General features: G+C 54.1%; 2 protein-coding genes across 3 annotated transcripts in view; one reads left to right on the forward strand and one right to left on the reverse strand.

Annotated features, from left to right (window-relative positions):
- Positions 1-9,554, reverse strand: part of TDRD9 (tudor domain containing 9) — a gene marked incomplete at its 3' end in the record, with an annotated part of 42,266 nt that extends 32,712 nt beyond the window's left edge. Inside the window, exons 1-3 of the mRNA XM_006107715.1 lie at positions 9,547-9,554; positions 7,260-7,366; positions 821-918 (exon numbers count right to left, since the gene is read on the reverse strand). Coding sequence (XP_006107777.1) covers positions 821-918; positions 7,260-7,366; positions 9,547-9,554 — 213 coding nt within the window. The remainder of the gene's footprint in view (positions 1-820; positions 919-7,259; positions 7,367-9,546) is intronic.
- Positions 9,555-10,976: 1,422 nt separating this feature from the next.
- On the forward strand, positions 10,977-12,192 carry RD3L (retinal degeneration 3-like). Of its 2 annotated transcripts, XR_002827480.1 has the most exons (3): positions 10,977-11,275; positions 11,563-11,890; positions 12,078-12,192. XR_002827480.1 is itself a non-coding variant. In XM_023748416.1 (2 exons), exons 1-2 carry the CDS (start codon positions 10,977-10,979, stop codon positions 11,825-11,827), a joined length of 564 nt encoding a protein of 187 aa, XP_023604184.1. In that variant the 3' UTR covers positions 11,828-12,192. The 2 variants fall into 2 exon arrangements, 1 of the variants encoding a protein (XP_023604184.1); XM_023748416.1 differs by having other exon boundaries at positions 11,563-12,192.
- Positions 12,193-16,019: the final 3,827 nt, after the last annotated feature.

Raw genomic sequence — 16,019 nt, forward strand, 5'->3', positions numbered from 1 at the left:
CCTGAGCAGCACAAAGGAGCAAGAAGGCTGCGTTTGCTCCGGTTCAACCAGCATGACCACCACCAGCCACTGTTTCCACAGGAACCAGACCAACTTCCCCCTCTACTTCCCAACCTCTTCATCTAGAAAAACGGAACACCAAGCGGGTTTCTACAGCTCTTGCTAAGTCTAAATTTCAATTATTCTTAAGTTTTTAAGTAATTCTACTGAGAAATATGAAAATCTAGTAAGAAAAACATGGAAACATCGCTGTTACTACGTTCAGTGGCTTTAAAAGTCCACTTAAAACTCTTTAGACACCTGTTTAAGCAGCTTCCACTGCCCACTTACAGGGGCCATGGGCATCTCTAACCCCCGCCCCCGGGCTCCTGTGGGCGAGTGCTGGCGTCAGGGTGACTGCCGGCCTCTAAAGCCCAGCAGTGTGTCTCCTCTGTCAACGTGTGTGATTCCATCTAAAGCAGAAATGGAAGTTCCACCTGGGGCCCTGGTCGTCTCTCTGTGAGCGCTCCCCCCGCCCCCGCACACACAGTGTGAAACCGTGGGCCGCTGTCCTGGCGGCGAGGTCTGCTCACGGCTGCTTCAGAGGATACTAGGCAGCAGCCACGGGAGAGAAGGCCAGCGCGGACGCTGAGCAACGAAGCCCAGCCCAGGAAGGCCCGGCGCTCACGGCGGCCACGCGAACACCCTGCCTGCCTCCTCTGCTCAGAGCCTGGCGCACACAGGCACTCTCGGGCTCCTCGACACTTGGACTGTACACCGAAAGGGTTGGGCCCGGCACTATTCACACCGCAAAGTCACACCATGACAGGAAGACTCTTACCTCTTCCTTACACCGGTTTATAGGCAAATCGGGGTATGTATACGTTGTCTCTGGGATGCACGGGACATTGCTGGATTTAGCCGAAGGTGGCCTTGGACCTGGATTCAGACAAAATGAATACAATGCTATTTCTTATCTGAAAGAGACAAGGCAGCCCCAGCCGGTTTGGCTCAGTAAATAGAGCACTGGCCTGCGGACCAAAGAGTCCCGGGTTCGATTCTGGCCAAGGGCATGTATTGCGATTGCAGGCTCCTGGTCAGGGCTCGTGCAGGAGGCAACCAATCGATGTGTTTCTCTCACATCGATGTTTCTCTCTGTCTTTCCCTCTCTTCCACTCTCCCTAAAACTCAATGGAAAAATATCCTCGGGTGAGGATTTAAAAAAAAAAAAAAAGACAAGGCAAACAACCCAATGTTATTTCTAATCTGTACGTACACCATATTCTCTCTCTCTCTCTCTCTCTCTCTCTCTCTCTCTCTCTCACACACACACACACGCTCTAGGCCAGGGGTGGGCAACCCCTGGCACGCGTGCCAAACACGGCAGGCCAGTAACTTTTGCTGGCACTCAAAACCCTCTCTTATAATCTTCCATTTACAATTTTTGTGAACATTTGAATGACTTAAATGTTAAATTACAAGGAACTGGCAAGACCCTTGATGTTATGTTTGGTTACATAAAGGCTTTTGTAAAGAAACTGGAAGTCTTTAAGAGGGATGTGGATGGTGAGAGATTTAGATATTTCCCAAACCTCAAGAGGCACATCAAAGACCTCCCAAAAGATGACAGAACGGACTGTCAAAGCCTTCAACAGCTGTTTTTAAACATCATCGAGTCAACTATTGAGCAGTTCTTCTCAAGATTTGCGATATTCAGAGAACTGCACGAGACAGCACAATTCATGAGGTTTCCAGACAGCATGAAACTGGAGGAACTAAACTTACAAATGTTTTCATGGATACACATGGCCGACTTTGAAATGCAGTTGATTGAATTTCAGAGTAGCTCAATTTGGAAGCAGAAATTTATTGACCTTAGAGTTGACTTGGAAAACATTGAAAAAAAGCGATTAGAGACAGGAGTACCAGAGAAAAGTGTCGAAAACCAACTATTGAGGATTTGGAATGCCATTCCAGAAAATTTTTTCTATTTAAAGAACTTTGCAACATGCCAAAACCGGTTTGGCTCAGTGGATAGAGCGTCGGCCTGCGGACTGAAAGGTCCCAGGTTCGATTCCGGTCAAGGGCATGTACCTGGGTTGCGGGCACATCCCCCGTGGGAGATGTGCAGGAGGCAGCTGGTCGATGTTTCTCTCCCATCGATGTTTCTAACTATCTATCTCTCTCCCTTCCTCTCTGTAAAAAATCAATAAAATATATATATAAAAAAAAAAGAACTTTGCAACAGCATTACTCTCCATGTTTTCATCCACATACGCTTGTGAATCTTTGTTCTCAGTGATGAATTTTGTTAAGTCTCGTAATAGGAGTAGCCTGACGGATGAAAGTAGTAGCTCGTGCATATCTCTGAAGGTCACAAAATATAAACCTGATCTAAAATCTCTGTCATCAGTGATGCAGCAGCAAAAGTCCCACTGATAATATCAAACGGAGTCATAAAGTTTTCTGTCGGACTATCAGTGTACATGTGTACATTAAAAAATAAATGTATTTTTCATCATCATATACTGTGTTTTTGTTGCCCGAATGAATTTTATTATTTCTTCAAGGTTCTTCACATACGTATACCTTAAGAGATATCAGGTAGGCGTAACATGTTCTCAAAAAATTAGGGTTGGCACACAGAAGAATTTTGAGTCAGAGATTTTGCTGGTTTTGGCACGCACTCACAAAGGTTGCCCACCCCTGCTCTAGGCTCACCCTTAGAGGGTAATTCACGAGCTCCCTGGTCCCAGCTCGTGGTGCATCTGAGTGGGGCGCTTTCCCATCCCCGCACCACAGCCGGCGCTGTTGCAGGCACAGTGCTCCCTGCTCGGCAATGGCGCTCGATCAGAAGGCGAACACACAGAACAAAACTCATTAGAAACGTCACCAGAACACACGGTGTGAAGGGCTCGAGGGTGCTCCTTGCTACCAAAACAGCTGGTAGCAGACCACAGAACACAATCATGAGGTACAGGCACCAGAGAGGGGCGCCCTCACGCTGGGAGAGACCAGGACGGGTGCCCCGCCCACTCGCCGTGCTCCTGGAGTTCCTCCTGCGACTCTGGACCTCTGCACCCCACTTGACAAACTGACCAACATTGGAATTCATGGTACATGAACTCCTATTGGGAATAATTTTACTTCCAAATTAAACTCTGCGGCCTCCATCTCTCCCAAGTCTCGGCCCGGCTCACTGTCCTCTCCTCCAGCCCCGCTCTCTGCCCAGCGTCCCTCCCTCCACCGTCCTGGTCCCCTCCGTCCGTCCGACACTCGTGCACAAGCTCTCTGCTCTCTGGGTCCTCCCTGCGTCCGTAGCTTATTAGCTGCTCTGATAACAGGGGATGGGAGGTAGCCATCTGCCTGTGTTGGCATCAGGGTGTGGCACTTGTTCTGAACTTGAAAGGAGAAGAGCCAGAGCTGTCCAATCTCTCAGAGCAAAAGGAGCTGCTGCTGGGCCATCAGAGGCCACTGACTTCGGGGGTTCCCCGCTGCACCCACCCGGACAGCCTCCCCTCACTGTCCTCCCACGGCTCCCCTCAGCTGAGACGCATCAGTGCTGCCTTCCTGTCCTCCCAGCTGGTGAACACCCCCCCGCCTTAAAGGTGCCCTGGCCTGTGCTCAATGGTTAGAGCCTTGGCTGCGGACTGAAGGGTCCCGAGTTCGACTGCGGTCAAGGGCATGTATCTTGATTGCACTCGATCCCTGGCCCCAGTTTGGGGCACGTGCAGGAAGCAACCAATCAATGTGTCTCACATCAATGTTTCTCTCTGTGTCTCTCCCCCTCTAAAAATCAATGGGGAACATCCTCAGGGGAGGATGAACAACAACAGAGTCCTTTTAAAGCCAACCCCACGTGTGAACACTTGCTAACTCACATGTCATCAAATTATCTGGAATCTGAATGCAGCTGGGTCTCCAGGTTGGGGATCTAGGCCAGCCCACAAATGCAAGCACGGACACGATGTTTATGCAAACAGGGAAACACCTTCTTGATGCTGGAGGTGTCTCAATCACTAATGGCCTTTCCCACACAATATATGGAAGGATGAGAGCCACACGGCCTGGAGAGTGAGGGAGACGGAGGGAGGGCTCCTGGGCCGGACTCTGCTGCAGGAGGGAGATGCGGCAAGTGTGGAGGACAGAGGGGCAGTGAGGAGCGCAGGGAGGGGCTCTGAAGGGGAGAGACGCTGACAAGGCAGCAGCTGTCCTGCTGAGCCCTGAGCCCGGGCCCCTGCTGCCGCCCCTGACAGCACTGACAGGACATACACCCCTGGCTGCAGGCATCAAAGACAGAAATTTTCAAAAACCAAACAAACAAAACCCAGAAGCTCTAGCGGTCTGTCTAAACCACGGCCCTTCCCCTGCACAGAACGGGAAGGCTGACATTTTCAGGTCAGTGGCTGAAGCAGAGCCAGCACAGGTCAGGCCAGACCCAGAGGGAGGGCAGGGGCAGAGGGAGGGCAGGGGCAGCACTAGAGGGAGGGCAGAGGCAGAGGGTGTTCGCGCTGTGCGTCTCTCATTGGGCGCCAGCAGCAAGCCAAGGGCAGCTGGCGGGGAACACACCGCTATGCTCTCCAGGAAAAGGCAGTGGGTAAGTGAAGGCAAATCACAAACTCGACACAGCCATGTGGAGTCCCAACAGGACATGGGAAGCACCCCGACCTCGCAACGGGCTGCTCGGTTTCCTGCTGTCTCTTACTGTAGGTAATTAACGTTAAAATATTTTACACACACTGGAAAGGACTGGACACCATAAGCCACGCTGGTTTCTGTTCACAAAGTCCCCCTCCAGGAAGTCGAGTGGCGAGGGCTCCACAGGACGGGGTGGCTTTCCTGGAGAACATACTGTATTAGCGTTTCTCACCTTAAACCCAGACCCTACGTCACAGAGAGCAGCTGACTTCCTGCCCTGCTGATTTAAGCACGAGATCCAATCTTCAAATAGGGGTCTGCAGGCCGCTTTCCCCTGGTGTGGGAGGGTGTCTAACACAAACGTAAACCGGAACGTCTCCCCTTGGGGCTCTTACACGGGGCAAGCGCAGAGCTGTGAGTCCGGGGATTCTCACTCACTATCGTGTCATTTATTTGCACCACAACTGCAGGCCTCCCCTGCCCGCCCCTGAACACTCAACAGAGGCCAGCCCTCAAACCGGAAGAGCTACCAGCACTCAAGGACCCAAGTTCAAAGGCTGCAGCCCTACCCTAGCCGGTTTGGCTCAGCAGATAGAGCGTCGGCCTGCGGACTCAAGGGTCCCAGGTTTGATTCCGGTCAGGGGCATGTACCTTGGTTGCGGGCACATCCCCAGTGGGGAGTGTGCAGGAGGCAGCTGATCAATGTTTCTGACTATCCCTCTCCCTTCCTCTCTGTAAAAATCAATAAAATATATATATTTTTTAAAAAGGCCACAGCCCTAAGGACACACGCAGGACAAGGCGAACCTGCCATGTCGAAGCGGAAACCCTGAGAACAGGAGCCAGTTTGGAGCCAGGCTCACAGTTAGAAGATGCTATTAAATCTCAATTTTTAAAAAATAATGTGCCTTTTTTTAAAACCTTCATGTAGTGCCCTGCTGGTGGCTCCGTGGTTGGCGTTGGCCCTCGCCCCTGCAGGTCTGGGCTCAATGCCTAGGCCAGGGCGCTGCTGTTTTCTCCTCGTCCTTGGCACCTCGGCAGCACTGACTCAGCGCGTGCCAGGGACCGTGGCGGGCACATGCTAAGTGAGGGCCTGGCCCCGCCTGCAGAGGCTGCCCTTGCACAGCTGTGCTTCTGGAGACAGATGTGAAAGGCAGCGCCATGGGTCCTCAGACAAGGGTTTCTGACGTGAGCTGGGGTCTCAGGAAGGGGCAGCCGCTCCAAACGGGAGTCCAAACCAAGGCCGCAGAGTGGACGCTGGAGTCGCAGGCCTCACACGCAGCCTGCTTCTTCCCCAGGGGCAACTCCGCAGGCCGCACGGGGCTCCGAGCCCAGGGGCACTGGGTGTGTGTCCGGGGCCAGTGGTCCTAGGTGTAGCCAGCGCATCACCTGGCCCCAACGCCCTTCCCCAAATGGACACCCAGACCACGTGTCTCCACACCAGGCTGCGTGGCTCTCCTGCTGCTGCTGGAGCTGCACGCCCTCCCCATCAGGTCGCCGCTCGCCCTCGGACGGCTAGGAGGCGCCCTGGCTTCCCAGGGAAGCGGCTGCGCAGTCAGCGTTCTCACCGCACAGCTGGTGCTTTCCTTAGAGACGCGAGAACCGGTGGAAGGGCGCGCGCACTTAAAACCACCACTTCTGGTACCAACGTACTGGGTGTCTGACCAACTGGGGGGGCAGCTAAAGAGGCTGCACAAAGTCCACAAACATCCGCTAACATCCTCTTTAGGAACCGAAGGGTTGAGGAGACCATGTGGAGGCACCGGGCCAAAGTCGGCAACAGGCAAGAAGGCGGGGGAGGCACAGGTGAAAGGCCAACAGTGAGACAGCAACATGAGTCACGTGACAGAAACGGGGACCAAAAAGCTCAGTGAACCAGTGGGCAGGACAACGGCTCCGACCTCCGGAACTGAGGGCGGGCACCAGCACCCTAAGTTGTCAGGAAGCCCCGCTAAGCCCGGAGGACGGAGGATGTGCTGGGATGTGCTGTGTGTGCGGACTCTGCTCCATGGCCTTTAGAGGCTACTGAAGAGGAACTACTGCTCTACCCGTCCTCTGTCCCCAGCCGGAGCCCGCACGCCGAGCAGGAGCAGAGCCCTCGGCCGGCCGGCCGCCCCGCAGGAAGTCTGGGTGAGCAGCCTGTGACGCCGGTGCCCGCTGTGACCAGCGCTGCTGCTACAGAAAGTCGTTTCATCCGAACTCGGAGCAGAGTGGCCTGTCCTTGAGGGAGGGTGCTAGGAAGGACCTTCACCTTCACGTTACAAGTTATGCTCTGGTTAGATTCTTGTCTTAATATATTTATTTTTCTTAAACTATAATAATTCTTAAATAAGTTTCGAATTAATAGTAAGATAGTGTTATTAGTCTTCCGAAGAATAGACTATTTAGAACCTATATTCAAAAGAGAGAAATGATCACTTTAGCCCCCCAAATCCCAAATTAGCAAGCAGCATGAACTCTATTGACCAAAAGGCTCCATCACACATTGTGCAGGTGATATATCATGGAATTGTACACTGAAAACTACATAATTTTATTAACCATCATCCCAAAAAATTCAATTAAAAAAAAAAAGAAGTCAACGTTTTCGCGAGTGAACAGCTCACACTTCCCATTTTGCAACAGTGAACGATGCCGGTTACCTGGCCCGCGGGCTGGGTGGTCACTGCCATGCATGTCAAACTCCTGTGCTTCGAGCTGTCTGTACTTGTTAATATACTCCAGTTCCCCACTCTTCTGGCTCAGTGACCTGCAAAGAATATCAGAACTTAGTACACGGTTTCCAAAAAGCCAAGGAGTCACCCTGCGCCGAATGCCTGAACACCCTTCACTAAGTCACAGAAGAAATGCTATGGTCAATAAACAAGTAAAAGGAGCCATAGCCGGTTTGGCTCAGTGGACAGAGCATCGGCCTGCGGACCAAAGGGTCCCGGGTTTGATTCTGGTCAAGGGCATGTACCTTGGTTGCAGGCTCCTCCCTGGCCCAAGCCCGGGCCCTGGTTGGGGCTCGTGCAGGAGGCAACCAATCAATGTGTTTCTCTTACACTGTTGTTTCTCTCTCTTTCCCTCTCTCTTCCACTCTCCCTAAAAATCAATGGAAAACTATCCTCAGTGAGGATTAACAACAACAAAAAAGTAAAAATACACTTAAATTCGTAGTCATTTGCCAAACAGATGCAAACTGAAGTGATGCGAAACCATTTCTTCATCCTTCAAACTGGCAAATAAATTCTTAGATTATAGGGAGGATGGTAGCTCGGTCTGGCATTTCCTCTGAAGGCAGGCCGCCTGCCGTGTCCATTAGAGCCCACAGCTCTGAGCCAACACCTGTCCCCGCCACGTCTTCTGCAGAGCACGTGGGGGCAGGAGGCGCTGGCAAGGCAGGCGCAGACGCCTCGGGTCATTGAGTGCTGCCCGTCACCAGCACACGGGAGGCAGTCTCAGACCCAGAGGCGCAGCAGCGACAGCCAAGCCCGGCCCCTGGAGCGTCATCCCAGGGAAGAGACATCCAGACCTGCAGGACCCTCATTTGTGACAGGCAGGGCCTAAAGGTCCCGGGAGGCAGGGTGCCTTCTCATCATACTTGTGAGAGTTAAAACCTGGGGGAAAGGCCCCACAGAGGGCCCCGCTCACCTATGGCGTAATCTTACTTAACCTGTTTCTTTTTTTAAAGAATGCCATCAGAGGCTATACCCACACTAATAGACACAAGGTCCCAAACAGCCTGGCTGGTGTGGCTCAGTTGGTTGAGCGGTGTCCTGTGCACCAAAAGGCCGCTGGTTCAATTCCCGGTCAGGGCACACGCCTGGGTGTGGGTTCAATTGCTGCCTGGGCGTACCGGAGACAGCCATTCAATGTTCCTCTCTCTCTCCCTCTCCCCTCCTCTCTCTCTAAAATCAGTTTTTTTAAATGTCCAAACCGTTCAGTGAGAAAAGACACTTGCACTGTGACATGCAAACTGCCCGAGACACTTGGGGCTCCTGGGAGAGGGTCCACCGGAAGGCGCTGCTGCCAGAGGAAGGGCGGCGATGCCAGCAGTGAAGTGTGCAGTCACTTGAATACAATGGATTCGCATTAAAGGCGCCACTTGTCTGATACACTGGCCCCACCAGCGTTCTTTTGATTACTGTTTCCCTGCTATCTACTCCTATTCCCTCAGCAAAGCGTCACTCAGGGCCTGGCGGCTGCAGTCGGCTGGGGAGGGAAGGACCATGGGGAGTGTGGCAGTGGTGACAGGTTCCCAGGGAGAACGCAGCAGAGAGGAGAGGGGCAATGCTAATAGGACAAGGAGACATTTAGGCAAAGATCAGAAGGAGAATAAGAAGGGCCGTGCAGGTCTGCATGCGGACACAGCCAAGGCGGCCCAGAGGGACGGCGAGGGTCAGGCCTGGCTGGGACAAAGCGTGCTCTGGGCAGAGCCAGAGGGGCCAGAGGGGGGACGCAGGAAGCCTGCAGAGCCCTGAGCAGAAACCCTGTGCTGGTTCCGCAGCCAACATGCTCCAGGTGGCCTGCACCATGTCCGAGGCAGCATGAATCCCAGCAGTCAGAGGCGGACACCCGGGGAAGCAGCAGCAGAGGCCGCAGGGCACTGTCCCGAGCGCCGGCCACCACTGCACTGGGCACCTCCTGGCTGCAGCTGATGGCGCCGTCTGCCCTGTGAGCAGCTGGTGCTGCGGAGGCCACACCTCGGCCTCTCTCACCACGACACGCAGGGCTAACATGAACCAGTCTATTCTTCACGGGTCATTTGGAGGAAAAGGCCGGAGAGAAAGATTGTGAAATGTCATCCAAGGCGAAGCCGCTGCGCTGTCATCGAACACAGGCCTGGGGAGTGGACCCCGCCTGCTCCTCAGCCAGACCCGCCTGCGCCCTGGCCCTCAGCACCCGCCAGGCAGGAGGTGGTCGCTACAGTGAGTCACATGTCCTCACGGATCCATTTTCCCGCCTTAATCTGTTACTGCCTCAGCTCCGTGCTTCCAGAGATGGCATGCACGTCAGTTATCCGCTTGCTTACACGCGGCCTCCTCTCGCTGTGACCCGCTTGCACACCCTCCTCTTCACACTTGGAGTGCGGGTGAATTTCCCGCCAAAATATAAGATGGCTCTGTCTTTTGGTTTTGTTCCATCCACCAAAAGGGTGGATTACAAACAAATATTTGGTAATACGCAGTTACAATCGGCCCGAGTTTACACGTTTCCCGCACTCCACCGCAAATCTATATGAACCGAGTTAAAGACGGCTCCCGCGGAGTACGCGCAATTCACGCGAGCCGACTTAACTCGTTTCCCGCAATCCAAGTGTTCAGAAAGAAACGAGTAGAGTCACGGCTACGACCCGGCGCGCCCTGACCCAGCGCGCCCTGCCCCTTCTACTTGGTTATGGGACTTGCTCAGAGCGGGTGCTTCGCAAACAGTCCAGCCTGGTCCACTCTCCCTGCTGTCACCACAGAGGACGGGACCTGCTCCCAATGCCTGGGAGTGAAGCTGAAAATCAAACAAGGTTATTTTGGGAGCTCCGGAGGCACGAATTGCAGCTCCACTGTGACCCGCAGCGCGCAGCAGGCAGCGGCAGGCGACAGCCCCGCGTCCTGGGGGCACATCTGCTGGCTCGGCGGCGTCCACATCCCTCCCCGACCCACGTCTGAACGCATCGAGGGCCAGCACCGGGCCGCCGGCATCTTTTCAGATGACTGAGCAGCATTCAAAAGGCAGCCTTATGTAAGCGGTGCAGCTTCGGTAGTAAGTTATTTTTGTCGTTTCTTCCGCTTGCTTACGAGGTGAATTAATGAGCGCTCTCCACAGGAAGACTTCACAACCTCGTTCCTAACATAGAAAGTTATTTATTTCAAGTGCAGCCACAGTGGTGAGCGGGGAGGCGCCTTCGGCAGACACAGCAGGAGCAGCGGAGGGGCCAAGCGAGACGGCGGCCGCAGCCGAGTCAGCACCCCACAGCGGACCGCAGCCCCAGGTACGCTCTGACCCCTGTCTGTCCGAGCCGTGTCAAGCATGTTTCTGGAGCACTTGGCTTATGCTAATATTTTAAAGTGTCCTAAGAACTTTTAAGAGCAAGTGTTCAGTGTGACTCTCAGAAAATGTTCAGTCTGCAGATTCTCTCTAACTTTGTGTATTTCCTTTCTGCTTAGCTACACAAAGTATTTTTAAAGCTTGGTTTAGGGCACCGACCTAGTTAGGAATTAAAAGACTTTAATCACGTTTCGATCTTACTTTGACCTGTATATCTAACCAGTGGAAAATTCATCCACTTTTCTGGGAAATGTATTATGAAGAGACAAATATTTGCTCATCAGAACCGTGACACTGTATGCAAATGAACGAGTGGGGACACTCCCACAGGCCAGATGCCACTCTTCGGCTGGATGAGGTGGCCCAAACACAACCCCTGCCCAGCGGCGCGCCGCCCTGGCTCCAAGGCCGTGGCCAGGACGCTACTGCGGGAGCTGCAGTGGCACCTGCAGGAGCGAGAGAGGTTCATACAAGAGGTGGACCATGAGCACCCCGGGGCGCAGGCGGGTGTGGAGTACACCTGGCTGAGAACCTTCCAGAACCCCCACACGACCATCCCCGCTACTGAACAGAGGCAGCTGGAAGCTCTCTGCGCGCAAGTTCAGCCCTGCCAGGCGGGAGCCGTTCTCAGCAGGTAACAGCCCCCACTTCCTCGTGATGCACGTACCGTGGGTCTCAGCACTCACGCATCCAGACGGGCAAGGGCACTCTCTCAGCAACCGAACACCTACGAGAACTATCTGTCACTACCTTACTGGCTAGCCATGTTTTACGTCACTGAGATCCCTGTCCTAGACGCACAAACTAAGCCGCGTGCAGACCCACAGGTGGGCACCGCCACGCGGCCACGGGACGGGCTGCATGTGGGAGACGGGGGGGGGGGACCGTCTGACCCACATGTGTGTCACTGCTTGCCTCTAGGTTTCGAGAAGTTCTGGCAGAAAATGATGTGCTGCCCTGGGAAATTGTCCACATCTTCAAGCGAGTTCTGGAGGACGCCCTGGGCAGCCCTGAGAAAGGCGGGCAGCCGGGCCTGGCGGTGGGGGGCGTGGGGGACAGCGCCCGGAGTTCAGACCAGGATGAGATTCCCACTGTTTCCAGTTACGTGGACCGGCACTCGGAGAACAGGCTCCCCACGTCCTCGCGCAGGACGTGGAACCTGCCGTACGACCACCCGCCCAGCTAGGCTGCTGGTGACCAGCGGCGCTGCAGGACCATGGCCGTGTCGGAGCTTCACATTCAGAATAAGGTGATGTGACCCACGTTTCTCTCTGTCGCGAGGTCCAAGTTGAAAATCCCTGTGGCGTGTCCTGCTTTAGACAGTGTTTCCTTTGAACCTCTCCAACAGTGCAATGTTTCTTAACAACGAAAATGTTTCCTAAATATTTTGAAAAAAACATCTGAAGTATTTTCTTATACCTCCAAACCTCTCGCAGGAACTAGGGCATCTACCAGTGTGCAGTAGGAAATTTGACAAATTCTGTGTGAAACCCCGACATCAACCTGGACTTTGATTCTAAGACGAAGCTACACACAGAACAAAATAAAGGAGTGGCGTGAATCCTCTCTCCCGTGACTGTGTTGCCAGGGCATTCGCTCAGGGGAGACCGCGAGGCAGGAGTGAGGGCAGCGAGGGCGGCAATGAGGGCAGCAGTGAGGGCAGCATGAAGACAAAGCTTCATCCTGACGCTCACTTCATTTTTGATCTCAGCTCATTTAAGGGAAAGTACAAAATCACAGCTGTGTGTCAGATCAGGAAAGAGATGGCTGCTTTAACATTAATAGCTGCTACTCTCGAAGAAAACAATGCTGATGTGTACTTTACACCAATATTATGTTCATTTAAAATAGCAACATATCTAATATCCGATTTAAAAATTTCATAATTTCACTAAAGTAGGAAATTATTCATTAGTCATTTATTTTTATGATCAAATGCTAGACTTTACCGTTCTTGTTTGTTTGTTAATCCTCACCCGAGGATATTTTTCGAAATGCATTTGAGAGAGAGAGTGGGAGGGGGAGACAGAGAGAAAGAAACGTGAATGTGAGAGACACATCAGCTGGCTGCCTCCCACACAGGAGAGCAAGCCTGCAAGGAGGCACATGCCCTTGACCAGAATCGAACCCAGGACCCTTCAGTCGGCAGGCGATGCTCTAGCCACTGAGCCAAACCGGCTAGAGCTAGCCTTTCCCATTCTTAAAGGTAATTCCAAGGAACCTAATGTCTATAATTTTATATTTGGAGATTTGTGGGGGGTTATTTTTCATCTAAAAAGTAAGAAAAAAGAACAGAACATACACGCCAAAGCCCGCGCTGGGCCTGGCCTCCCAGCACAGCCCGGGCCGGCCTCCCTGTGGCCCGATCCCAGCCGCGCAATAAACGGGCCAGCCGACCAGGGTCCGATGGACGGGCCCCTGAGAAGCCTGAGAGGCCGACACTAACGAGCCGCTCGCTGCTGTGCCCTGTTCCTCCGTGTCCAGGAGGCACCGCCCAGGGCGTTCCCATCGAGAGGCTTCTCGCAGAACTCCCTGTGCGTGAGGTCAGCGTCCCTGGGAGCACAGCTGCCGCCTGTGCAGGACCCAGGACTCGGCCCACCGTGCCTGCATGCCAGGCACTGAGCAGGGACTGGCTCCATGAGCCGGCGCCCCAAAGGCTCGCTTCCTGTGCTGCCGTCACCACTGACAGGCCTGCCTGGCTCTATACCGCCCGCAGGCCCCGTGCTTCAGAGAGGGAAGGCGAGGCAACCCGCAGGGGCCACTGTGCCGACGGGCCCAGCTGACGGCTAGCATTTTTAGTTAAGGTATGTCCACAGGTTCAAACATACTGTACTGCATACGTACAGACACAGCATGGTGTGAGCGTGGCTTTTACAAGCTCTGGGAACCCACACGTCCACGTGACTCCCTTCACGGTGACACTCGCTTGGTTGCGTGGTCTGGGACCGGACCTGCAGAATCTCTGAGGTGTGCCTGTGCCACAACCTCAGCTTAAAACACAGCCCCGTGAGACCGGAAATGCAGGGAAACGCACTGTCCCCTGCGTAGGCTCCCACAGGCCAGCATCCAGGTGCTCACAGGGCTGCGTCCCCATTCGAGCCTCATTCGTGCGGCCAAACTCGGTGCCTTGAAGCTGTAGGTCTGAGGCCCCCTCTCCTTGCTGGGGAGCACCAGCTGGCCCAGCCGGGCCGTGCACGCCCACAGCCCACGCCCTTCCCCTGCTTCCCGGAGGCCTCATCTACCGAGACCAGGCCAGTCCCGCTCCCGCCTGAAAGCCCCGACACGTGAGAGGTCTCTGCCCTGAAGGGTGCGTGTGACTAGATAACCCAGGCAGGCTCCCTCCTCTGGGCTCTGAACCCTCGAGTGCGAAGTCCCTCTGCCGTGTCACCCGGCACAGGCTCCAGGGACAGCTCTGGGCCATCCACCTCCCAGGACTTCCTCCTGGAAGCTGAGCAACAAGCCACTCTACCACCCAACCTTTTTCTCATCTACAGTCGGAACGCCACCCCCCCCCCCACACACACACACACACACACAGCTGTGTGGAGGGCTAACAGGGCTCCACGGTGCTTCCCTGTGCCCACCACGCCCGGGCCCGGCCTGAGATGTGCGCGTGTGCAGGCCAGGGCGCTCCTGTCAGGAGGAGGATGGAGACAGACGACGGTGACACTGTTTGCCTGCATCCGTCACTCTCCTGCCAATTTCACAGTAATGCTACAGACACTGGTTGTAATGATTTTTAGAATGGGACTTATGTTTTGTCTTTTCATTTATTTTACAAAAGTCTCAGTCCATAAAGGACTGGAAATTTAAAAAACTGATCCTTAGTAGCTATAGGGACACTTAAATCTACACTATCATTTCTGGCAAGGTTAATAATTTACTTCCAATATCACACCACAACGAGTTATTTAAAAGCAATACTGTTCTGTCCTCCAAGTCTAGGGAGCAAGCTGGGGGGCGGGGTGGGGGGGAGGTCAGTAAGGAGGGCAGTCTACGGGGTCACTCAGCAGGGTAGTCCTAGGGAACAAAGTGCACAAACACATGGGCACAGGGTCTCTGCCCTCCCTGCCGCCAGGAAACAGATCCCCCGAGGCCCCAGGGGCACCTGAGCCTGCACAGGCTGGGCCACCATGAGACCCTGACCCGCCAGGTCAGACAGAGCAACAGACAAGGTCAACTTAAAATTATAAACAAAAACCACTCTTCGGACTGTAATGGGCCTTGAACTGGGGGGAGGGGCCAAGCAGGGAGGCGGACTCTCAGAGCTAGAGGTGCCTCCACAGCCTTCAGAGCGAGCAGGTGTCCTGCTCACCAGGTCTGTCCCCTCAAACAGCGGGCGTCCCCTGCCTGTCCCACCAAAACCACATGACAGACAGCAGCTGCTGAAGTCAAACAACAGAGGGGAGCCGAGCGCCCACAAAACCCAACAAAGCTCCAGCTTCAGGCTCCGTGGTATTTATCCAATTGCACTGAAAACGTCTGGCCCCACAAAAACCTGGGCTGGGTGCTCACGGCAGCTTTACTCGTAGTTGCCCAAACTCGGAAGCCACCCACGTGATCTCCAGTAGGTGGTACCCAGACATGGGGTGTGACTGAGCACTTGGGGAGGAGGAGCTCTCGGGCCATGAAAAGGCCTGGAGGAACCTTAATCGCGTCTGGCTAAGTGAAAAAAGCCAATCTGAACAGGCTAGTACCTGTGATCCCAGCCACAGAACATTCTGGAACATGCAAAACAACAGAGATATTAAAGAGACCAGTGGTTGCCAGGGCGAGGGACATGAATAGGCGGGGCGGGGCAATTTTCAGGGCAGGGAAACCCCTCTGTGTGATGCTGATGGGGGACGCATGCCCTTGTACATTGGCCCAAACCCACAGACGGCACAACAAACACCAAGAGGGAACCCCCTTCTTAGCTACATGTGTCCACACGGCTTCATCCTTTGCAACAAGCGTAGCCCATTAGAGCAAAACGTTAACAATAGGGCAAATGCTGGCGGTGTTGGGATGGGGGGCGGGGGTCCACGGCACTCTGCACTCGATTTTTATGTAAAATTCAACTGCTCTAAAAAAAAATAGCCCAGCCCAGCCCGCCGCATGGCTCAGTGATTGAGCATCGATCTAGGAACCAGGAGGTCAGGGTTCCGTTCCCCGACCGGTCAGGGCACAGGCCCGGGTTTCAGGCTCCATCCCCAGTGTGGGGCGTGCAGGGGGCAGCTGACCCATGGTTCTCTCCCCTCTCTCTCTCTCTCTCTCTCTCTCTCTCTCTCTCTCTCTCCTCCCCCTTCTTTTCTTTCTAAAATAAATAAATAACAATAAAAAGGACATCCCTAGAGTCCCCGCCTCAACACCCCTGCCCCAGAGAGCTTAGCCAGGTC

This window comes from Myotis lucifugus, unplaced genomic scaffold (genome assembly GCF_000147115.1).
Source record: "Myotis lucifugus unplaced genomic scaffold, Myoluc2.0 scaffold_1374, whole genome shotgun sequence".
NCBI lineage: Eukaryota > Metazoa > Chordata > Mammalia > Chiroptera > Vespertilionidae > Myotis > Myotis lucifugus.